This window comes from Bicyclus anynana, chromosome 2 (genome assembly GCF_947172395.1).
Source record: "Bicyclus anynana chromosome 2, ilBicAnyn1.1, whole genome shotgun sequence".
NCBI lineage: Eukaryota > Metazoa > Arthropoda > Insecta > Lepidoptera > Nymphalidae > Bicyclus > Bicyclus anynana.
Genome location: NC_069084.1, coordinates 13,125,652 through 13,145,087, shown reverse-complemented (window position 1 = coordinate 13,145,087; position 19,436 = coordinate 13,125,652). Strand labels below are relative to the sequence as shown.

Genomic DNA, 19,436 nt, shown 5'->3' with positions numbered 1-19,436 from the left:
GTCTAAGCTCCATATGAGGAGGAAAGCTTGAGCTTCAAATGGGCCGTAAAATAGATTGATAATGACGATGATTAGAGAAAAAATGTTGACAGTAATACTTTTTCAATAAATTGTATAATAATACTATACTATAATATTTACCTACCTCCCCAATAACATGCACAATGTCTAGCCACTTACTAATTCAACTACAGTAGCAATAGGTTATGTAACGGGTAATCACTTTGAATATATCCGTAGTATTCAAATTCGAACTCTGAGTATTTAACAGTAAGCTTTCTCTTTCAAACGCACTTCAGTGGCCATTATTCAAACCCGTTCGCCGGAACACTTGACGGGAAAATCGGTATCGATGAGGGTACATAGAAAGGGGACATAAAGGTACACAGTGGAAGAGTGGAGGGGTGCTGTAAAGCGGACCGGGATCGAGTGCCTCTTCTTGCGGCAGGAAGTTCATTTGAAAACTCCGTTTGAGAATGTAAAATTGGTTACAAAGTCTACCGCATGGTATTGGAAAGAACGTTTTATAAAAAGTCACCCGTTTTAGTGTTAAAGTAATCCATATTATCACAGTATTACCTGTTTATTCTTCTTCTTTTTTTTATTCTTTACAAGTTAGCCCTTGACTGCAATCTCACCTAATGGTAAGTGATGATGCAGTCTAAGATGGAAGCGGGCTAACTTGTTAGGAGGAGGATGAAATCCACACCCCTTTTCGGTTTCTACACGACATCGTACCTAAATCACTTGGCGGTACGTCTTTGTCGGTAGGGTGGTAACTAGCCACGGCCGAAGCCTTCCACCAGCCAGACCTGGACCAATTAAGAAAATCTCAATCGACCCAGCCGGAGATCGAACCCAGGACCTCCGTTTTGTAAATCCATCGCGCATATCACTGCGCCACGGAGGTCGTCAAACGATAAGTTCTACGATAAGTTAGTCAATTAAATGATGAAATAGTGGCGCGCTATGCCTATAGAAAAAGGTACCTACTTAATTGATATATTTATTATCTTCCTGATTAATTGCTACTTGGCATGTTACGAGTACCAGAACGCTAATTCGTTTGAGTACCGTCAAACGAAGCGTTCTGCTGGCCTATTCACTAATTTGATTTTTATTGGCAACCTATTAAAACAAACATCAAATCAACAGAGAAATGTCTACCTATTGTATGATATCCACGATGGGTTGTCAGTAGGCACCGAATGACATTTGTTACATAGAATCTCAACATAGTCAAAGTTAGTGAATTAGCTTGCTGGTCTTTGCTGATAGGTTTTTAATGACCTACAGCTGAATACAAGGAGATCTCGTACCTCGGATATATTTTACGGCACGATAGATATAATTTGCTTCAAACAATTATAATGATTGCAGGCAATAGAGGAGGAGAAGGTAGAAGTCCTGGCTACGAAACATAAGGAAGTGGACAAGCAATCAAGCATACAAACAGCGGAAGGACTTTTTCGCCTAGCCATGGACAAGGGGAAATTTAGAAAGCTGATCTTCATTAATGAAGAGGCACTTAAAGAAGAAAGATTCAGATTCAACTCATAAATTATCTCTAATAAAAAGTTTTTGTAAATATTGACTAAAATGGACACAATAGATGCTGATGTGATTCAAAATAATGAAGGCTTACCTTCGTACAACCAATCCGGCACACCATTGTTCACTCTACCGGGTATTCCGGTATCTGTGACCCGGTACCCCGTTGAAGACCGAGGAGCTGGCCGGTAGAAGATGTCGTAGTCTTTCACCGTGATGAGGCCATGCCCCTTGGGAGTCCACATAGCCAAGAGGAGGTAAGGCCCTTCGGTTATGACCCCTCCGCCGACGTCATCCGGTAGTGGTGTTAATGGGTAGGATTCCCTGTAAACATATACAAGTTTTAGTAACTTGGTAAATGGTCCGCCAACCAGGCCTAATATAGGAGACCAGATTAGAAACATCAAGTTTCATGTAAGAGAGGAAGCCTATTTTCAGTAGGTTTATTAGATGTTATATTTACCTACTTATATAAAAAGCTGTTTATTGGATAACAGTGTCACTGGTAGAATATTAGTTGAAGATTTAAAAAATGTGATTATGTGGTTATGTTAATATAGAGAATTTGTACGGACTTACCTACTTGTATTAAAAAAAGATAAAAATATTTTTTTCATAAAAAAAGATAACAAATTGAGATATTTACAATAACATCGATACAATGACAAGTGTTTCAAAAGACTCAAAAGATTGGTCAATGTGTTTAATTCGTTATGAATGAAATGTGTGAATTTGAATAAATTCGTAAATGGTTATGACGAGTTTAACCTGATATTTATAACAAAATACTAGTATTTCATTTGTTATACCATCTAATACTAATCTCAGTACAAACAGACAAGTTTGTTCAGAGATTCTCTTAAGCGCATTTGCTTTGTTCCTGTACTTTACTTGAAATGTATTCATTCACTTACGTAACAGGCTTGCTAGAGAGGTTTATAGAGTAATCTTTTAAAGTAGGATATCTATCTCATAGTTATTAAATGTATTTTGTTAGGTTTGAGAAGGGGCGTATTGGGTCTGAAACGTGATATTTATGGAAACAGTTTCTATTTCTCATGTATCTTGTATTTGTAAAATATATAAAATATGGGTCTTAATACAAAATTGCGTAATAAACGGAATTTGCAACACGTATAATATGATTTCGTATGACTGTAAGAAGATACGATACTAATTTAATTAATTTGCATGTTTTTGCGACGAATCACGAATACCTACACGTATTCTTTTGCATTTCTTGGAGACTTTTGACGTGGCAACGTCTTATAATTCGATGGAGCCGGCTGCACACTCGAAAAAAATGACGTCATGCGTCCCCTCGCTCTAGGGTTGCCAACTTTTTTTACAAGAAATAAAGTATATTCCGGTCTATGAAGATTATTATATATGCAACCATCCCATCAATATTTTCTTATGACGTTGTCTCGTTCAACTATCGTCAGTAAACCGACTTTTCAGACAACCGATTTTTTATCTTGTTTGATATCTAAAGATAGTTTTCTCATTAATATTTTTTATGCCAAGTGTATTTCCCCTGTTCAGATTCAGAACTCTATTATTTTTTTATCTTTTAATTTTTATTATCAGAAAAACTAGTCTAACTAACTAACTAGTCAAAATCAAAATGTAAATGTACGAGTATTTAAAATTAAATCCTTATTCAAATTTAAACTCTATTTAAATTTGAATAAGGATACAATATCCTTATTCAAATTTAAATAACGTTTACAATTTGTTATCCACGAACTTTTCGTAAATGAATAAATGTTAATTCCGAGTCACGGTTTAGGATTTTGTTGGCAAATAATTCCCGCAGCAAACGTGCGAGAGCATAAAATACGCGAGTCCATTAGTTTTTATGGAGGCCTGGTACAAGCGATTAGAAATTCTACCGGGAGACATATTCTCAAAACATATTTAAACTACAAACAAAATTTACTTTATATCTGCGGTATCCAGCAGCCTGCATTATCTATCTATGCAAGTAGATAAAGAAAATTGGGGTGTGGCTGTCATGTATAGTTAAGTAGTTGCAACACCTTTGAAATTTTACATTCGTTTTACAATTTCAAAGGCGTATAATAGCTTAGATAAAAGGTAGCCTATGTGTTAATCCAGAGCAAAATGCATTTCCATTCCAAATTTCAGCCAAATCGCTTCTGTAGTAGCGGCGTTAAAGAACAACAAACATCCAAACATACATCCATACAAACTTTCGCGTTATAATAGTAAGATAAAAGAGTAAACTAGAAAAATGCAGTAGTAATCTCCCAGGATTCTACATGAGGCAATGCAGTGCATTTCAAATATTTAGCGACTGGTGGTGAATTCGTTGCTGGCTGCCGTTAGCACGAAAATAAAGTACACGACTACCGTAGAATTATAAGTACTTTGTCTATACGAATATTCCACTGGAGCTTACCGCCTTACCAATACCGCCGTATCTGCCGTATCCTTATTACAGGGCTCTCGGTCTACAGGGGCCCCTTACGTATGAAAGATTGTAAAAAAATTGTACAAAAATTTGAAAATAGTAATTTACAATATTACTTAATCTAGTGGTGCTTTCCGAAAAAAAAAACAAAAAACTGCAGAAATGACAAACTTAAAAAAGCAATAGGTAGATTGAGTTGAAAGAGTTAGGTAGAGTAAATCAAAACTAAAGAGATTTTTCGGGATTTGCTGATCATCTATTGGGCCCCCTAACTAATTTTGATACAAGGCCCGCCACGCCACGGCGCAAATTGTACGTATAGTGTACTTGTACCTAGTTAAACACATTGTGCACGACTTTGCTAGTACCACAGAACTATAATACACTTTATATCTCTATACGAGTGTTCCAATGGAGCTTCTATACCTTTGAAAAACATTATGAAGTTCAAAATAGATTGTATGGAACTGAATGCAGCACATTTCAACTTCAGCTCCGCGTGTTTACATTCATAAATCTTTAATCGAGGCTAGCGTATTCCGGACTCATATTAAATAGGCGGCCCGATTTTGTTCGCTTTTCATTTCAAAGCATGTGGGGTTGAAGCGGAACTGAAGTGGTTTTTGCTCAATATAATAATAACTAGGTTATGAACTTGTTCGTTACATTTGGTTAGTTACGCGGTTTGAGTTTTATTATTTCATATGAATTATGTTCATTACTATAAAATAGAATAGAGTGAAAGAAAAATTGAAGAGTAGAAGGTTAGCTTTGGACAGGGTATTGTGTAGGGAGGAAAGTCATATTACTAGAAAAATGTTGAATGTGCAAGTAGAAGAACATAAGAGATGAGCAAGGCCAAAGATGAGATAGCTGGAGCATGTGAAAGATGACATGCGTGTGTAAAAGGCGATGGGTTACGAGTAATAGAGACGAATGAAAAAGATTGACACATTTTTCCGACCTCACTTCAGTGGGATAAGGGATAGATAATGATTACTTTATGGAAAATAAGTTACGTGGATTACCTTTCATTATTTCATTATTCAATTAAGCGTTTAACGAGTATGTCACCTACATTTGTTAAATATAACCTAAATAAAATAGAGTAACTATGGCAGGCATAATGGTCTTGTCATAGTAATGTCTGCTATCAGATAATAGTGATTATGGCTAAGAACGACAGGGTAATGTGCTTTTCCAGGAGTAGGACTAACAATTTTTAACTCGATGCTATTAAGAATTCCTCAGAATTCCTTAGAATATAATGATATTATATATGATGATATATAATGATATATTATATAATGATATTTATTCTCCGAAAAACTCGACGTTTTTCGGAGAATAAATATCATTTATATTTTCTAGTCAGGATGTGCCTAAAATTCTTTAACAGATTCATAAAGTTGAACAATAAAATTACAATCTCATACAGCGCCAAGTATATTTTCATCTCACATGATAGAAGATAATAAAAGACAGTCTCAATGATTTTTATAGTTTGTTTGCCATACGACTACGTTATGTTTGTTCCCATAAATCTCCAACTTAATGATCTGGATTCGTTTGATTTCTAATATTTGTGAAATCTAGTACCATGCATTACCTGGGTATATGCATAAAGGCAATGTCTAGCACAAAGTTTGTATGAAGATCGCCTTGTTTATCAAAAGATCGGTTGACATATTAAACTGCAACTCTACATATGTTTTTTTCAATTTCTCATATTTTTATACACCCTTTTGTGTCCACTAAGTCACCCTCCGGTATCTATAAAGGTGCACAAGTGATCTAGAGATTGAACAATAGTGTTTCAAATTATTAATTCGGTTGTTTCGGTGGACTCTATTAGAGTTTTGATAAGGTCGCCTTCGCCTCACTAAAGCATGGCAGGACTTGACTAATACCGACTAATGGACAACGACAGATGTTGGACCCTATCTTAAAATATCATTACTTGAGGACTGGCTGAATGCACAAACTGCGAAGCCATAATGAAAAATATAAAACCCCAACTTCTTCTTCCCAAAATAGATTGGCGATACCGAGTGAACTTTTACTCGGTTGTATGTACGATGTATGTAACCTAAATACTTCGCTCGGGAACACCCAGTTTGTACGAAACGCGAATACAAACACATGGTTATGTCAATTACAAACGACAAATTGGAACAGTGATGTTGTTATCCGGACATAATGCAATTTACATGTTGATAAGGGAAGGTGTATGTGATTATCGCGAAACAGCTATTCCAGTTGTTGTTTTGATACATCGTCGTACCTTTACGTGATGTTGTTATGTAATAGGGATGATGACAATTTTTTAAATTGTATATAAATTAAGAGTATACTAATAGTAAAGCAATTTTGTAAAAGGAACAGGGTATCTGCGATCATTACTTTCGGAGCTACAGGGATTTAAAGAGTCAGATTTGCGGTGCTGCCGCGGATCCCTGAAAAACGCCCCATACAAAATGGCACGAACTGATGACGTCGTAGGCAATGTAATGATCGTTAGATTTATATGTACGTTCAAACAAAACTACTAATATCTTTGTTATTTGTGCGTTTATGTTTATAGTTCACATATTAAAAAATATCACATTTAATGTAAGAAAGCTAAAACTGTATGAATTTTCATCTAATTACGATAAAATATTTTTAATATATTTTGAAATTTTATAATCTCATTTATTTTGCAAATATCCAGATAATCTTTGCTTCTTATGTATAAATTAGTTAACATTGACCTTATATTCATCCCCATTACGACGTTTTTCAGACGTGCTTGCTTTGCCTAAACTTAAACCGAGAAACGCTTGTTAATTTTTTTATATAAAACCGTAGATAGAAATCAATAGACGAATATACAGCATCCACTGCATTCCCTCGAAAAAAAAACTATTTATGCGTAGTCTCTGAAATGAAACGGGACAAGGCGATTTTATATTCTGTGACGCGTTACGTTTTTTCAGGCACAACGATGGACCAAACAAGTTTAACAAAATGTAGTAACTTATTTTATGCATTTATTAAAAAAAATACCTACTTGTATAACTAAAACTATATAAGTTTGTTTTATCAAGATATAAGTTGTCAACCATATATAACTAACTATACCAGAGATAAGTTCGTGAGGCAACTATAGAGTTTAGTGGCTTTTCAAGATAGCGAATTTAAGATCCAGTCCCACAATCGTCCAAGTATAAAGTGTATTTCCTTAAGGATAATATAATAATATTATTACTGGAAATAAAAGGCATTTTTTTTCTCATTCCAAAAGGAGACTTGTGCTCAGCAGTGGGCCAAATATGGGTTATTAACGACAATTTCAAAAGTCCAGTTCCACAATCGTCCAAGTAAGTATGAGGCGTAGATAATAATATTATGAGAAATCTTATCGCAAGACAATTTAGCTTCGTGCTATAGCCATTCGCCAGACATCGTAATAATTTAATTAAATTACCAGGAAACCAGTCTGTAGGAAGAAAGAATCAAGAAAGTATCCGTAGGAAAAAGTCCTGGCTACGAAATATAAGGGACTGGAATGGCTTATAGACAGTCGGAGAACTTTTTCGCTTAGTCATGGACAAGGAGGAGTTTAGGAAGCTTACCGCCGATCGTAGGTAATGGAGCTTTAGGAAGGATACCTTCATGCGTTTCTGAGAAAAGGGTGACTCACAGGCAGATCGACAACCAAGTGACACTTGAAGTATTCCGTATTTTTATTTTGAGTGGCGTGCTCAAGGTTTTTAAGTAGGAAATGCATTATAAGTAAAATTAGAAAATTCCTTGTCCAACTATGTATTCTGTGGTCCAACGTTTGTATAGGGTAGGCAGTGCGTTTTTGCATCTATGGAGTGCACGCCACTGTTGACGTACGGAGCCCTAATATGGAAATGAACTTTTTAGGAATGGCGACGGCGTAACGTTTTGATTTATAAATCACAACTTAATATTGCTGTCAGCAAGGCAGAAAGTGGAAATTTTCTAATTTCACACAAAAATGCTTCCTTGAGCACCGTCCCATTCGTCATTTTACTCGTAATTTTATTAAGCCCCACGCGTTGTAAAGCATAAAAGATTTATTGCTGGTCTTGTAACGTGGGAAAAATGGATTTTCTACGTGAAATTGTTTTCCGTCGTAAAATTTATATGGAAAATGAATACTGCTTTCGTCGAGTTTATTAAATATAAGGTAACACAGAATGTGTGCCTGAATATTGACGTAATATGTATTTATGTTAAAACGTAAATGAACAAGTCAAGTAAAGAAGTAGTTCAACAAAAGTTATGATTGAGTTGTATTTTCAAGGAAACTTTACAACTTTATGTATTCAAACCATGTTATGTTGAAAGTTTAACATGTGGTGGGTTTGATGTGTATTTGTTTTTAAAAGTACATGTATATTATGTATTATCCAACGATATTTTATAATATAGATATGTTACGTGACTATAAAATAACCGCAAAATGTGATCCGACTTTAGCTACTCCTCATAACGCAAACATGCACATGCTTAATTTTGTGTTAACTTACATTATATACTTTATAACACATTTGCTCGTAAAGTATCTCGTGGGAAAAATTAAGATTCCAAGATTTGATTTCCTACATATAGTTTTCATTAAAAAGATGCCACAACTAATCTCACTCGCTCACCCAGTCTCACTCGCTCAACCAAAGCACTATTACCTTCTGTGAGTTTGTTAGAACTACAGAACCAGCAATGAGAAGTAATACTGACGTTCAGGGTAAACCTGAATGTTGTGTTCCCACTCGCTGTCAATGTGGTCTTATATGATTCACGAAGGCGTAACACAAGTAACTATGTATGTAAGCGTGTTAAAAAAACGAATACACTCTTTAGAACCGATTTTCATGATTTAATAATAATAAAAGTTTGAATAAAGTGTTATAAAATATGTGTTCATGATCATAAAAATCATAAAAGAAAAATTAATGTCTTTCAGAACCCTATAAAGCTTTTCGAAGCATAGTTTTATTGTAATACAATTAATTTCGTTTGAGTAAAGCATTATGAAATTCGTGTCCATAATCGTACGAAATAATGGTAATTCAGCCCGTTGAAAAGGAAACTCTTAATTTGAATCACTGAGCCCTTAAAAGCTGGTTGAAATAATTAATTTTGTTCAATAAATAGCCGAGTTTTAGTCTTCAGAAATTCAGGTATCTAAAGATTTTTACAGATAAATAGGAATGTTGATTAATATTAAGATATCTAGCTTTTGATAGGTTTTATTAACTATTTTTTATATACTATTTTCTAACTATTGCAATAATGATCTACTGAATAACTTTCTAAGTAAATAAATTTTAGCTCTTCAATAAACATTATATGAAACATTGTAAATTAGCACAAGTTGAAGGACAAACTTATATTATTATTATTTTTATTTAAAAACAGTTTTTGTAAAGACTATCTACCACCGGTTCAAAAGGCAGGTTCCGCTGAGAAGAGAAGAGCCGGCAATTAACTAAACAGTTGATCTTTTAAAAACCCATACATTATTTAAGAAGGGCTGGCTTACTTTTTTGCTCAAAGGATCAGCCTGGCTGTCCAGCGCGGAAATGCAGCCAGTATTCTAGCCACCATTCCACGTGGGCATGATTTGTATAGTTATTAGGGACAAGTTAGTTAGTTAAGTTACTTATTGTATTATTTTCCAAAAAAAAAACTAGGATTAGAACTTTTATCGGCTGATGTCTTTAGATGTACCTGCATAAAAAAGTTTATTTTTTTATAGCAGATGCTGCGCGGTTTCCCTGCGTGGTTCGCGTTTTTGAAGGAATACATTAATGTCCAGTGGACGTCCATCGGCTGATAATGATGATGATGATGATGCTGCAGAGCTAATTACACAAACAAACAATCAAATCTTTCCTCTTTATAATATTGGTACAGATAACTTACGTAGTAACTACGTAGAGCCGTGATAACCCAGTGGATATGACCTCTGCCTCCGATTCCGGGGGGTGTGGGTTCGAATCCGGTCCAGGGCATACACCTCCAACTTTTCAGATGTGTGCAATTTAAGAAATTATCACGTGTCTCAATCGGTGACACAAAACATCGTGAGGAAACCTGCATACCAGAGAATTACCTAAATTCTTTGCGTGTGTGAAGTCTGCCAATCCGCATTGGGCCAGCGTGGTGGACTATTGGCATAAACCCTCTCATTCTGAGAGGAGACTCGAGCTCAGCAGTGAGCCGAATATGGGTTGACTTACGTAGTGAGTACGTCGTAGACGGTGTACCGCGCCAGGTACGAGTACTGATGCAGCTTGCGCGGCGCATGCGCCAGCAGCAGGAACCGCCGGTCTGCTGACAGCGAATACGACGCCGGCTCCAACACCCTCTGTGGGAAAAAAACTCAAGTCATCAATCAATTTAGTCTAAGAGCCCTGCTTAAGCGGAGGCCCTGGGCTCGATCCTCGGCTGGGCAGATTGAGATTTTCTTAATTTGTCCAGGTCTGGCTGGTGGGAGGCTTCGGCCGTGGCTAGTTACCACCCTACCGGCAAAGACGTACCGTCAAGCGATTTAGCGTTCTGGTACGATGCCGCGTAGAAACCGAAAGGGGTGTGGATTTTCATCCTCCTCCTAACAAGTTAGCCCGCTTCCATCTTAGACTGCAGCATCACTTACCATCAGGTGAGATTGTAGTTAAGGGCTAACTTGTAAAGAATAAAAAAAAAATAATGAACAATTTAAGACCCTTTTAATAAAGTGTCAACTAGTCTATTAGAGCGTCGATAGCTCAACAGTAAAGCGGCCGGACTCATCACCGAGGTGTGATGGTTCGATTCCCACAGCGCTGGACTATTGTCGTACCCACTCCTAATACAGTCTTTCCCGACTAGTTGGAGGGTACCGGGAATGTTAGTCATATTTAAAAATAAAGTTGAACTGTCTGTCTATGATTTCAAGATACGAGTAACTGTGTTTTCTTACTCGTATGTGATTATAGTTTACACGAGAGCAAAACACAGACAAGCTTTTTTAATATTTTTGTCTCTCTGTCTCTCTTTTAATTTGTAGGTACGGATTAATCTTTGGAATGGCTCAATCGATTTTAATGGAACTATCACTGGAAGATACAACATGTTATTGAGCAACAATAACATGTTGTATCTACACACTTTTTATTCCACGGAAACCCACGGTTTCCGCGGGATTGGTGAAAAATTGAATTTCACGTGGACGAAAACACGGGCGTTACTAATAAGTATTTACTTATGTATTAAGTGTAAGTTACACTAAATTTTATTACTATGACTAGCTAACACCGTGCGATTTCACCCCCGTGGTTAATCTATAGCCTATAGCCTGCAATACGGGGATAATATATAGCCTATAGCCTTCCTCGATAAACGGGCTATCTAAAACTGAAATAATTTTTCAAATCGGATCAGTAGATCCTGAGATTAGCGCGTTCAATCAAACAAACAAACTTATCAGCTTTATAATATTAGTATCTATAGATTAATGATGATGATCATGATACGTCACAATAAATCATATAGGTAAAATGAATTTCGCCAATAACGTAAGATTTTTATCGTTTTTTTGCAATAGAAAACTATGTCTAAAACGTTTTAAGTACATGACCTTGCATAAATCCCTACAACAATCCTTTAAATCGCTACATTTCCAGTAAACCTAGTACCCACCTACCTAGTCTAGTATATAAAAGAAATACTTTATCTAAAATCATTTTTATACGGTAACCGTATTCAATTCTATGTATATTTGATTAGTAATGAACATCGCGTGTTGTTTTATCGTCACGCGAAATCTTTATCCGAACATTGTCAAAAATCACGACAATGGAAATAGCTTTTACGATAATGTATAATTGGAAATGCAAGCTTTCGTGATGAAACGCGGAGCAAATGGGTCAATGGGAAACTTTAAAATGTTGCTAGCTCTATCAAAAGTTAACTGTATAATAAAAATGGGCGAATTTATAGCAAAGGCAAAAAGAAGCTTTTGTATAGTAAATATAATGCAAGAATTCTATTTTAATTTTAATATACTTTTGCATGAGATCATTTTGTATAGTAAAAGTAGTAGTGTATTTAAAAAATACTTCTCTTTTGCATGTTATAAATTAAATTATTCATGTTTGTAAGATTTGTTAACTGTTTTGCAAGCCAACTATGGCAGGATATATGTTTAAATATAATATAAAAGACCTATGTAAATGTACCATATTCTACCAAAATAAAAATTGATTAATTAATTGATTCCTAACAAAGAGTGGCTTAATATAAATTTATAGTAAACTTTTTATGTGTTGTATTTGAAACAAGTATAAACATATTTCCAGAGATTCACTTTCGTAAAGCATTTTATTTAAAACGTAAAATGAAACCTGTTATATGCACCGTTGATTTAACATTTCCATGTATGAGTATGTACAAACACAACAAATTAAGTTTAGGTATTGTGCATTGATAATATTTTACATTATTGGTATACAGTAAATATTACCATTTTTAACTGTCTCGTTGGTTCTTATTGTTACCCTATGTGGTTTCAGATTCATCATCATCATCATCATCATCTTAACAGCCGATGGACGTCCACTGCAGGACAGGCCTGGACTTCCAAATATCACGATCCTGAGCCCAGCAAATCCCTGCAACTCGCTATACTCGTATGTCGTCAGTCCACCTGGTTTCGAATTACTAGGTTGGAATCCTGGGTCGGGCTCTGAGATTCTGAGCTTTACTTTGTTCTCAGAAATTTTCAGTTAAAAATTCCTATTAAAGAATTGGGAAGTTGGTGGTGTAACACCCCATGCCTCAGAGAACACGTTAAGCCGTCGGTCCCGGTCATTACCATTAACGTTTAATGGTGATCGTTAATGAATTTAATTAACATTATTACTCTAAGCCCATAAACCCGCATTGGAGCAGCGTGGTGGTTCCAAGCTCTACCCTCTCCTATAAGAGGGAGATCTGGCTCAGATAGACTGATAATGATGACATTTTATGATGATGCAGGTAAACGGCGAATACAAATTAAAGTTAATTAATATTTTCGACTTTACTTTTTATTTGGAGAAAAAAACTGTTCTAGCAGATTGATAAACTGTTCCTCTAAGTCTAAAGAGTTGCCATTTTTACGTATGTTTATATGTTGATAGATGATCTTGCAACACGACCGGTTGTCGCTTGGCTGTAACAAATGACTGCATGCTCCATTACTTCGACGAACTTCGCTTGTTTTTAATAGATATAGGTAGACGCGACTTAAGATTCAATTGTGTGCCTTCGAAGTGTTGCTAAGTTAGATATTATGCCGATGTGAACTTCATAAATGTACTCATATAAATGCACTGCATACCCTAAGCACAGTAAAGATATATGTACCCTAAGGTTTCATTACGAACCTGGGCATTTGCAATTGTAAAAAGAGAATCATGAAACATGGCTACATGCCCTGAAGCTTTAGCCATGAGGCACGTCGATTCTTTTTCTATAAACGCTAACGCTTTGAAAACTAACAAAATATATGGGAATGACAGATACGATCAACAACTTAATCACGTGACATAGTGTATGTCATTCACATACATTGTTAAATTTTTGAAGCGTTTGCGATCGTAGAAATTGTAGAATCGACGTTTCACATGGCTGCAGGCCATGTATCGGAGGAGGAGTTTCCCATTTTGTACAAATTATGCGTATAGCACCTCCCCTATATAAAAACCTTATGCATACCACTATCAGAAGCAAATTGATACTTGTAAGTGTTGTACGTGGGTACTTTGGTAATAAATCAGTTATGTCAGCGACGCGGTCTTTGATTGTTGCTCCCGTATTATTATATCATAATATTCGAAATATCCAACTGGCGATGAGGAAAATTATACCTAGTGTTTGTGTCTGTGAGTATCATTCAAAGTGCCTATTGGAAAAATCTAACTGTAAGTACTAACATTTGCTTTAACCATTAGTTTTTAATCATATTGATAGTAAAGTAAATATTATATTTTTAAACAAGGTTCATTAATTACAAGGGTATTTTGATTTATGTACAGTGAGCAGTATTTAAAAATGTAAATAAGATACAAAATGAAATAACAAAATAAATTGAGCAATTTGTGACAAACTAAACGGTCACATCGCACGCACCTGCCTCACGCCATGGAGCGTGAGTTATGAACACATGACTGCCCTCTATATTTTTCCGTCAACAACAATCTTTATCAACGTCCGCCCCAATAGGTCTAAGTTGGTAGAACAATTTTCAACATGTTTGAACAAAATCGTACAACTTTGATATCGCTTATTTTTTTTTTTAAAGAATATTTGCCATATTTTTTATAATATGACCAATATTCCTATTCCCCTCCAACTAGTCGGGAAAGACTGTGCTAGGAGTGGGTACGACAATAGACCAACGGGCGGGAATCGAACCACCACCCCTCGGTGATGAGTCCGACCGCTCTTACCGTTGAGCTATTGAGGCTATTAAATTATTTCGTCATGGTGTGAAAATTATTAGTAAATTGTGTGTCACCAGGTGGAGTGACGACATTAAGCGAGTTGCAGGGATTACAAAAGGCCTATGTCCTGCAGTGGATTTTCATCGGCTGATGATGATGATATGTGTCAAAATGAAATGAAAATATATTAAATAGAAGCAGAATAATTTGGGGAAGTTCAGTAGGTATGTGTAATGAAAAATATTAAATTATTTTTGTTGTTATGTTGGAAAATATATTCCAATACAACAAATACTCTACAAATAACTACTATACTAATGTCGGACCCGCTATATCAAATAAAGTGCTACATGGTATATTCACAGGATGTGACGAGGCATAATCTAGTGTACAATAGATTACTTAATATGCCACTGTCATGTAATGAGGGCCATTGGAGCACGAATGATTTTTGTGCAATAAGGCGAAGCAGTGACAAACAAAATTTTTCTACAACCACGTTAAAAGAAATAAGTAAAAGAATTAACAAAGTTTGGTAAATAATATATAGGTACATAAATGGCGTTAGGCTAAAAAAATCATTGTAGGAAGGACAGTTTACCCATGTGGATGAACATTACCAAACGACCTGTAGGCATGAATAGTTTTGTATATGGTTTGAGGTCTTATAGTAGATTACGAAATGGGAGTAGAAAAAGAATATTATATTTTCACACCATGTCTTAACATCTCTTTAAACTCGTATTCGATTAAGCCGTACCCGATGTTGACGGTACAAATACAGATAAAGCGGCAAAGCGCAAACTATAAACTTGGTCAGTCATCAATATTGAAGCTGTCAGCTAGACTTTATCGATATCCGGCCAACAAGTGGGCTTTACTGACTTACGTCAACATACATAACAAAGTTCATTTCTAACTATCGACAGATTAAAAATGTATACGTTTATTTTATCAGGAAAAAGTTTTTCTCGTAATTGTTACCAATTGAGGTAGGTAATAAGGAACAAAACTTTTCCTTACGATAGGAACTTTTACTAGGTTGATTTATTTTCGCTGTATATAATAACGAACGTAAATCAACACTTACTTATGTGGAAGTCAATGTACTTTTACAAACGTTGCTGTGAATCTAACCCACCAAAAATATATCTGTTAAAAAGGGGGCCAAGTTCCTATCGGCTAATTGTTCGGGTAAAAAAGGATTGAAATCCAATCAAATGCCAAGTTTAGATGCACTTTAAAGTCCATCATAATCATCTTCATCAACAGCCTGATTCACGGGTAAACATTTGTTATTCCCAAAACTCGCCAATACATCCAGTCCTCCGTGAATTCACCTTATTTACGTGAATGGTCTATCTGGTCGAAGTTCACTTTACCTATAGACAAAGCTTAAAATCAGGTTTATTTGTGAAAGTACTTGGTTAAAAATATCTAAAATTATAATACTTCTAAATTTGAACTTTTGGTTTTATGCAAAATTGGGAGGATTACAGTGCCTGGACTTGCAATGACCACGAATATACTTTTTCAAACTTGCCAAGTTCACATTTTGTGATCTGTAGGACATGTATGTATCTCTTAAAGACAGAAAGGTATATTGTCAATCAATAGCGGCGAATGGAAAATATCCCACTCTCAGAACAGATTATATTTATTTGTTATGATCTTGTAAACTCAAATCAGTAAATAAAGTATTTCATTTAATCTTTCTTCTCATATCGACGAAAGAGACAGCGATATTTTCGATTCGGCATCTATTGGTCGACAATATGTTTTTTTTTTTAGCTTTACGATATATGTCGTAATCTCAGGCTTAATGAACGGCCTAAGGTCGTTCTACGTAACGTTTTGACATCTACGAGTACGTACAAATTGGCAGATTAACATAACACAGGTGTGAGATTGTTTGGTACTTGAAAACTTACAAGGGTCGTATGGCTAAGGTAAATCCTTAAAAGACCGGATGAGACAATAGTTTTTGGAGCGACTTTGATTTGAATAATTTTTATTTAGAGATATTTATAACTAGCTGACACCACTCTGTTCGCGTGAAATTCTGTTTATTATAAATTCCACGTGAACTGAAAAAAAAACCTGACTTTTTTCCGGATCTAAGTAGCATATATTTTAATCCAGGGTAAAACCTACGTCCATTCTAAATTTCACCCAAATCGGTTAATTAGGTGTAACCTAAAGGAGTAACAGACATACTTACACACACAAACTTTCGCCTTTATAATATTAGTATGATGTGATACTAATGTTAGATTTTTAATTATTTAAATAATTATAAATACATAAGACAACATATAAAAACTCCTTCTTCCAGATAAATGTTTTAATCTGTACTGTTTATTAATGATTATGGTTATATTCTGAGGTTGGTTTGGTATTGTGGTATATACTCTATGTAAAAGAGGGGACATGGGAATAAGTGGCGTGAAGTAAATTTAATTAATGTATTATCCATCTACCAAAGTAACGATTTGTTTAAGAATGAGTAATAAGTTATTTGAAATACAGTTTATACATTCCAGCTTGTGTTATTTTATTCCATTTCTATTACTAATAATAGCTAATAAAGGCGGCTTCGTGTGTACATTTTTATATGCTACTCCCCGATTCAGATATTTTCCTGGATACTATACTGCTACTTAAATTCCAAATCTTGCGTTTGAAGTCATCCAACATGATGACAAAATCAAGATGATAAATACATAATCTGAACGTAATAACACTAAAATGGACTATTTTGTACATGAGACCAATTGACCTAACTATTTGAAAATTTTATAAAAATTAGTCTAAAAGTTAGGACATCAAACTGTAACAAACAAACATCTTCACATTCGAATTTATAATAAACTAGCTAACGAACGCGACTTCATCCGCGTGGAATTCAGTTTTTCACTAATCCCGCGGGAACTATGGATTTTTTCGGGATGAAAAGTAGCCTGTGTGTTAATCTAGAGTAAAATCTATTTCCATTCCAAATTTCAGCTAAATCGTTTCAGTAGCCGCAGTGTAAAGGAGGAACAAACATACTTGCACACACACAAACTTTCGCCTTTCTAATATTATTAATAAATATATATGTAATATGTATGTATGAATACAGTAACTTTGACCAAATTATAAGAAATTGTACTAAGGGTTACTAAGGTAGAGTTTCAGCGTACAATAATTGTGTGAATTCCCTGCGAAGGTTGTCGAAGCAAAAGCGTTAGTGTTAATTAATTCAAGAAACCGATTTATCACCGAGCCGAATAAGGTCAACAGCTGCTAATATAATTGAATTTTCTTCCCTTCCCGAACCTCCTTCCAATAATTCTTACTACTATCGAATTCAGTGATTGCACCTTGACTTTTATAGTTCCCTTTTTAATAAAGGTATAAGAAATCTCAATGTGAATATTTTATGTAAAAATCTTCAAATCCCTTTTGTTATTTTTGTTATTTTGTTGAAATCGTTCGAGAACTTTCGTAACCTTCGGCAATTTTATAAAGAATTCTTTTCCGCTTTTATTTCATTTCCACTTTTGGATATTTTAAATGTAGGCAACAAGATATTCTATTACATTACTTGATTGACACGACAGTCTTTTGCTTTGTTTAATATACTTGGCAGTTATTCGAAAAAAAAGAAAATTGTTTTTCCCAGTGTATTTTTGTTTCCGGCCTCATGTCTGTTGAGGCTTATAAGATTCCGATCTAAGTGGTATGGTGAAGCTCATCTAAGGCTGAAGATCACGTGCACGGAGCATGCCCTATGAAGTGTTGCTTTATTGTCAGGTCAATCTACTTGTTCCGTATACTCTTACTATAAACAAGTTACAATTTAAAAAACAAAAGAAACCCCCGAAGGTCATAAACATAACGATGTTTATGCCAAAAGTTATTTTCATCTTAACAGAAAAGTGTTGTAATAGATGAGCTGTTGGTTAAAAAAAGTTTTTACTTAAGTACTGGCTTTCAAATAAAATAAACTACATTGAAATCGGTCCTTCCGTTTGAGGTCTACGGATAGACATAGACACAGACAGTTAAACTTATAACAACCTTTTTTTGTTGCGTCGGGGGTTAAAATGAATTATATTATTTTGGAAAAGAGGTTATTGATACTCTTTCACTGTTGACGAATATTAACTATCCATAGCTAAGAACAACGGAAAAGAAACTGGCTTTTAAATAAAATAAACCACACCAAAATCAGACCACCCGTTTAAGTGATGCGATGCCCCAGACAGACATCGACGTCAAACTTATAACACCCCTTTTTTTACGTCGGGGGTTAAAAAAACCAATCCTTACTTATAATTATGTATCCGTAATTGTGGAGTTATTAAATAAATTACTTTATACTTACAAATGTTGTATTCGGCATGAGAGTCTTTGAGGTTTGATTCACTGCGAACATGAGGCTAATTCCGCCCCATGGATCTCGATACACGAACTCGTCACCTGCGAACAATAATATTATAATTAACTTTTTTTTTAAATTTTTATTTTCATATATTTTTTTTTTACTTAACTTCACTAAACGTTTATAAGAGTCTATATTCTACTAGACCTGATCTACAGCTAGCATTTCAATTTGCTGATTTAAAATCATGAATTGAAAGATGAATTTGTTAGAATGATTGTATCGGTTTATTTTTCTTTTACGAAAAATACCTGCTGAGCAGATTTAAATGAAAAAAATACACGGGCGCAGCCGCTAGCGTAACCCTAGTATCCTACTAATATTATAAACGCGAAAGTTTGTATGGATGTTTGTTATTTTTTAACGCCGCAACTACTGGACCGATTTGGCTGGAATTTGAAATGGAAGTACTCTGGATTAACACATAGGCCACTTTTAATTCCGGAAAAATTCTTGGTTCCCGAGGGATTTGTGAAAAACTAAATTTCACGCGGACGAAGTCGCGGGCGTCCGCTAGTCATACATACATATAGAG

At 35.1% G+C, this 19,436-nt stretch overlaps 1 protein-coding gene across 2 annotated transcripts in view; it reads right to left on the bottom strand.

The window, feature by feature from the left end:
* LOC112053394 (dipeptidyl aminopeptidase-like protein 6) overlaps positions 1–19,436 on the bottom strand; it is a 156,871-nt gene that overhangs the window by 53,745 nt on the left and 83,690 nt on the right. For both annotated transcript variants that reach the window (XM_052886322.1, XM_052886325.1), the window contains exons 4-6: positions 18,845–18,939; positions 10,246–10,373; positions 1,646–1,875 (exon numbers count right to left, since the gene is read on the bottom strand). In XM_052886322.1, the coding sequence (XP_052742282.1) occupies positions 1,646–1,875; positions 10,246–10,373; positions 18,845–18,939 (453 nt within the window). The remainder of the gene's footprint in view (positions 1–1,645; positions 1,876–10,245; positions 10,374–18,844; positions 18,940–19,436) is intronic.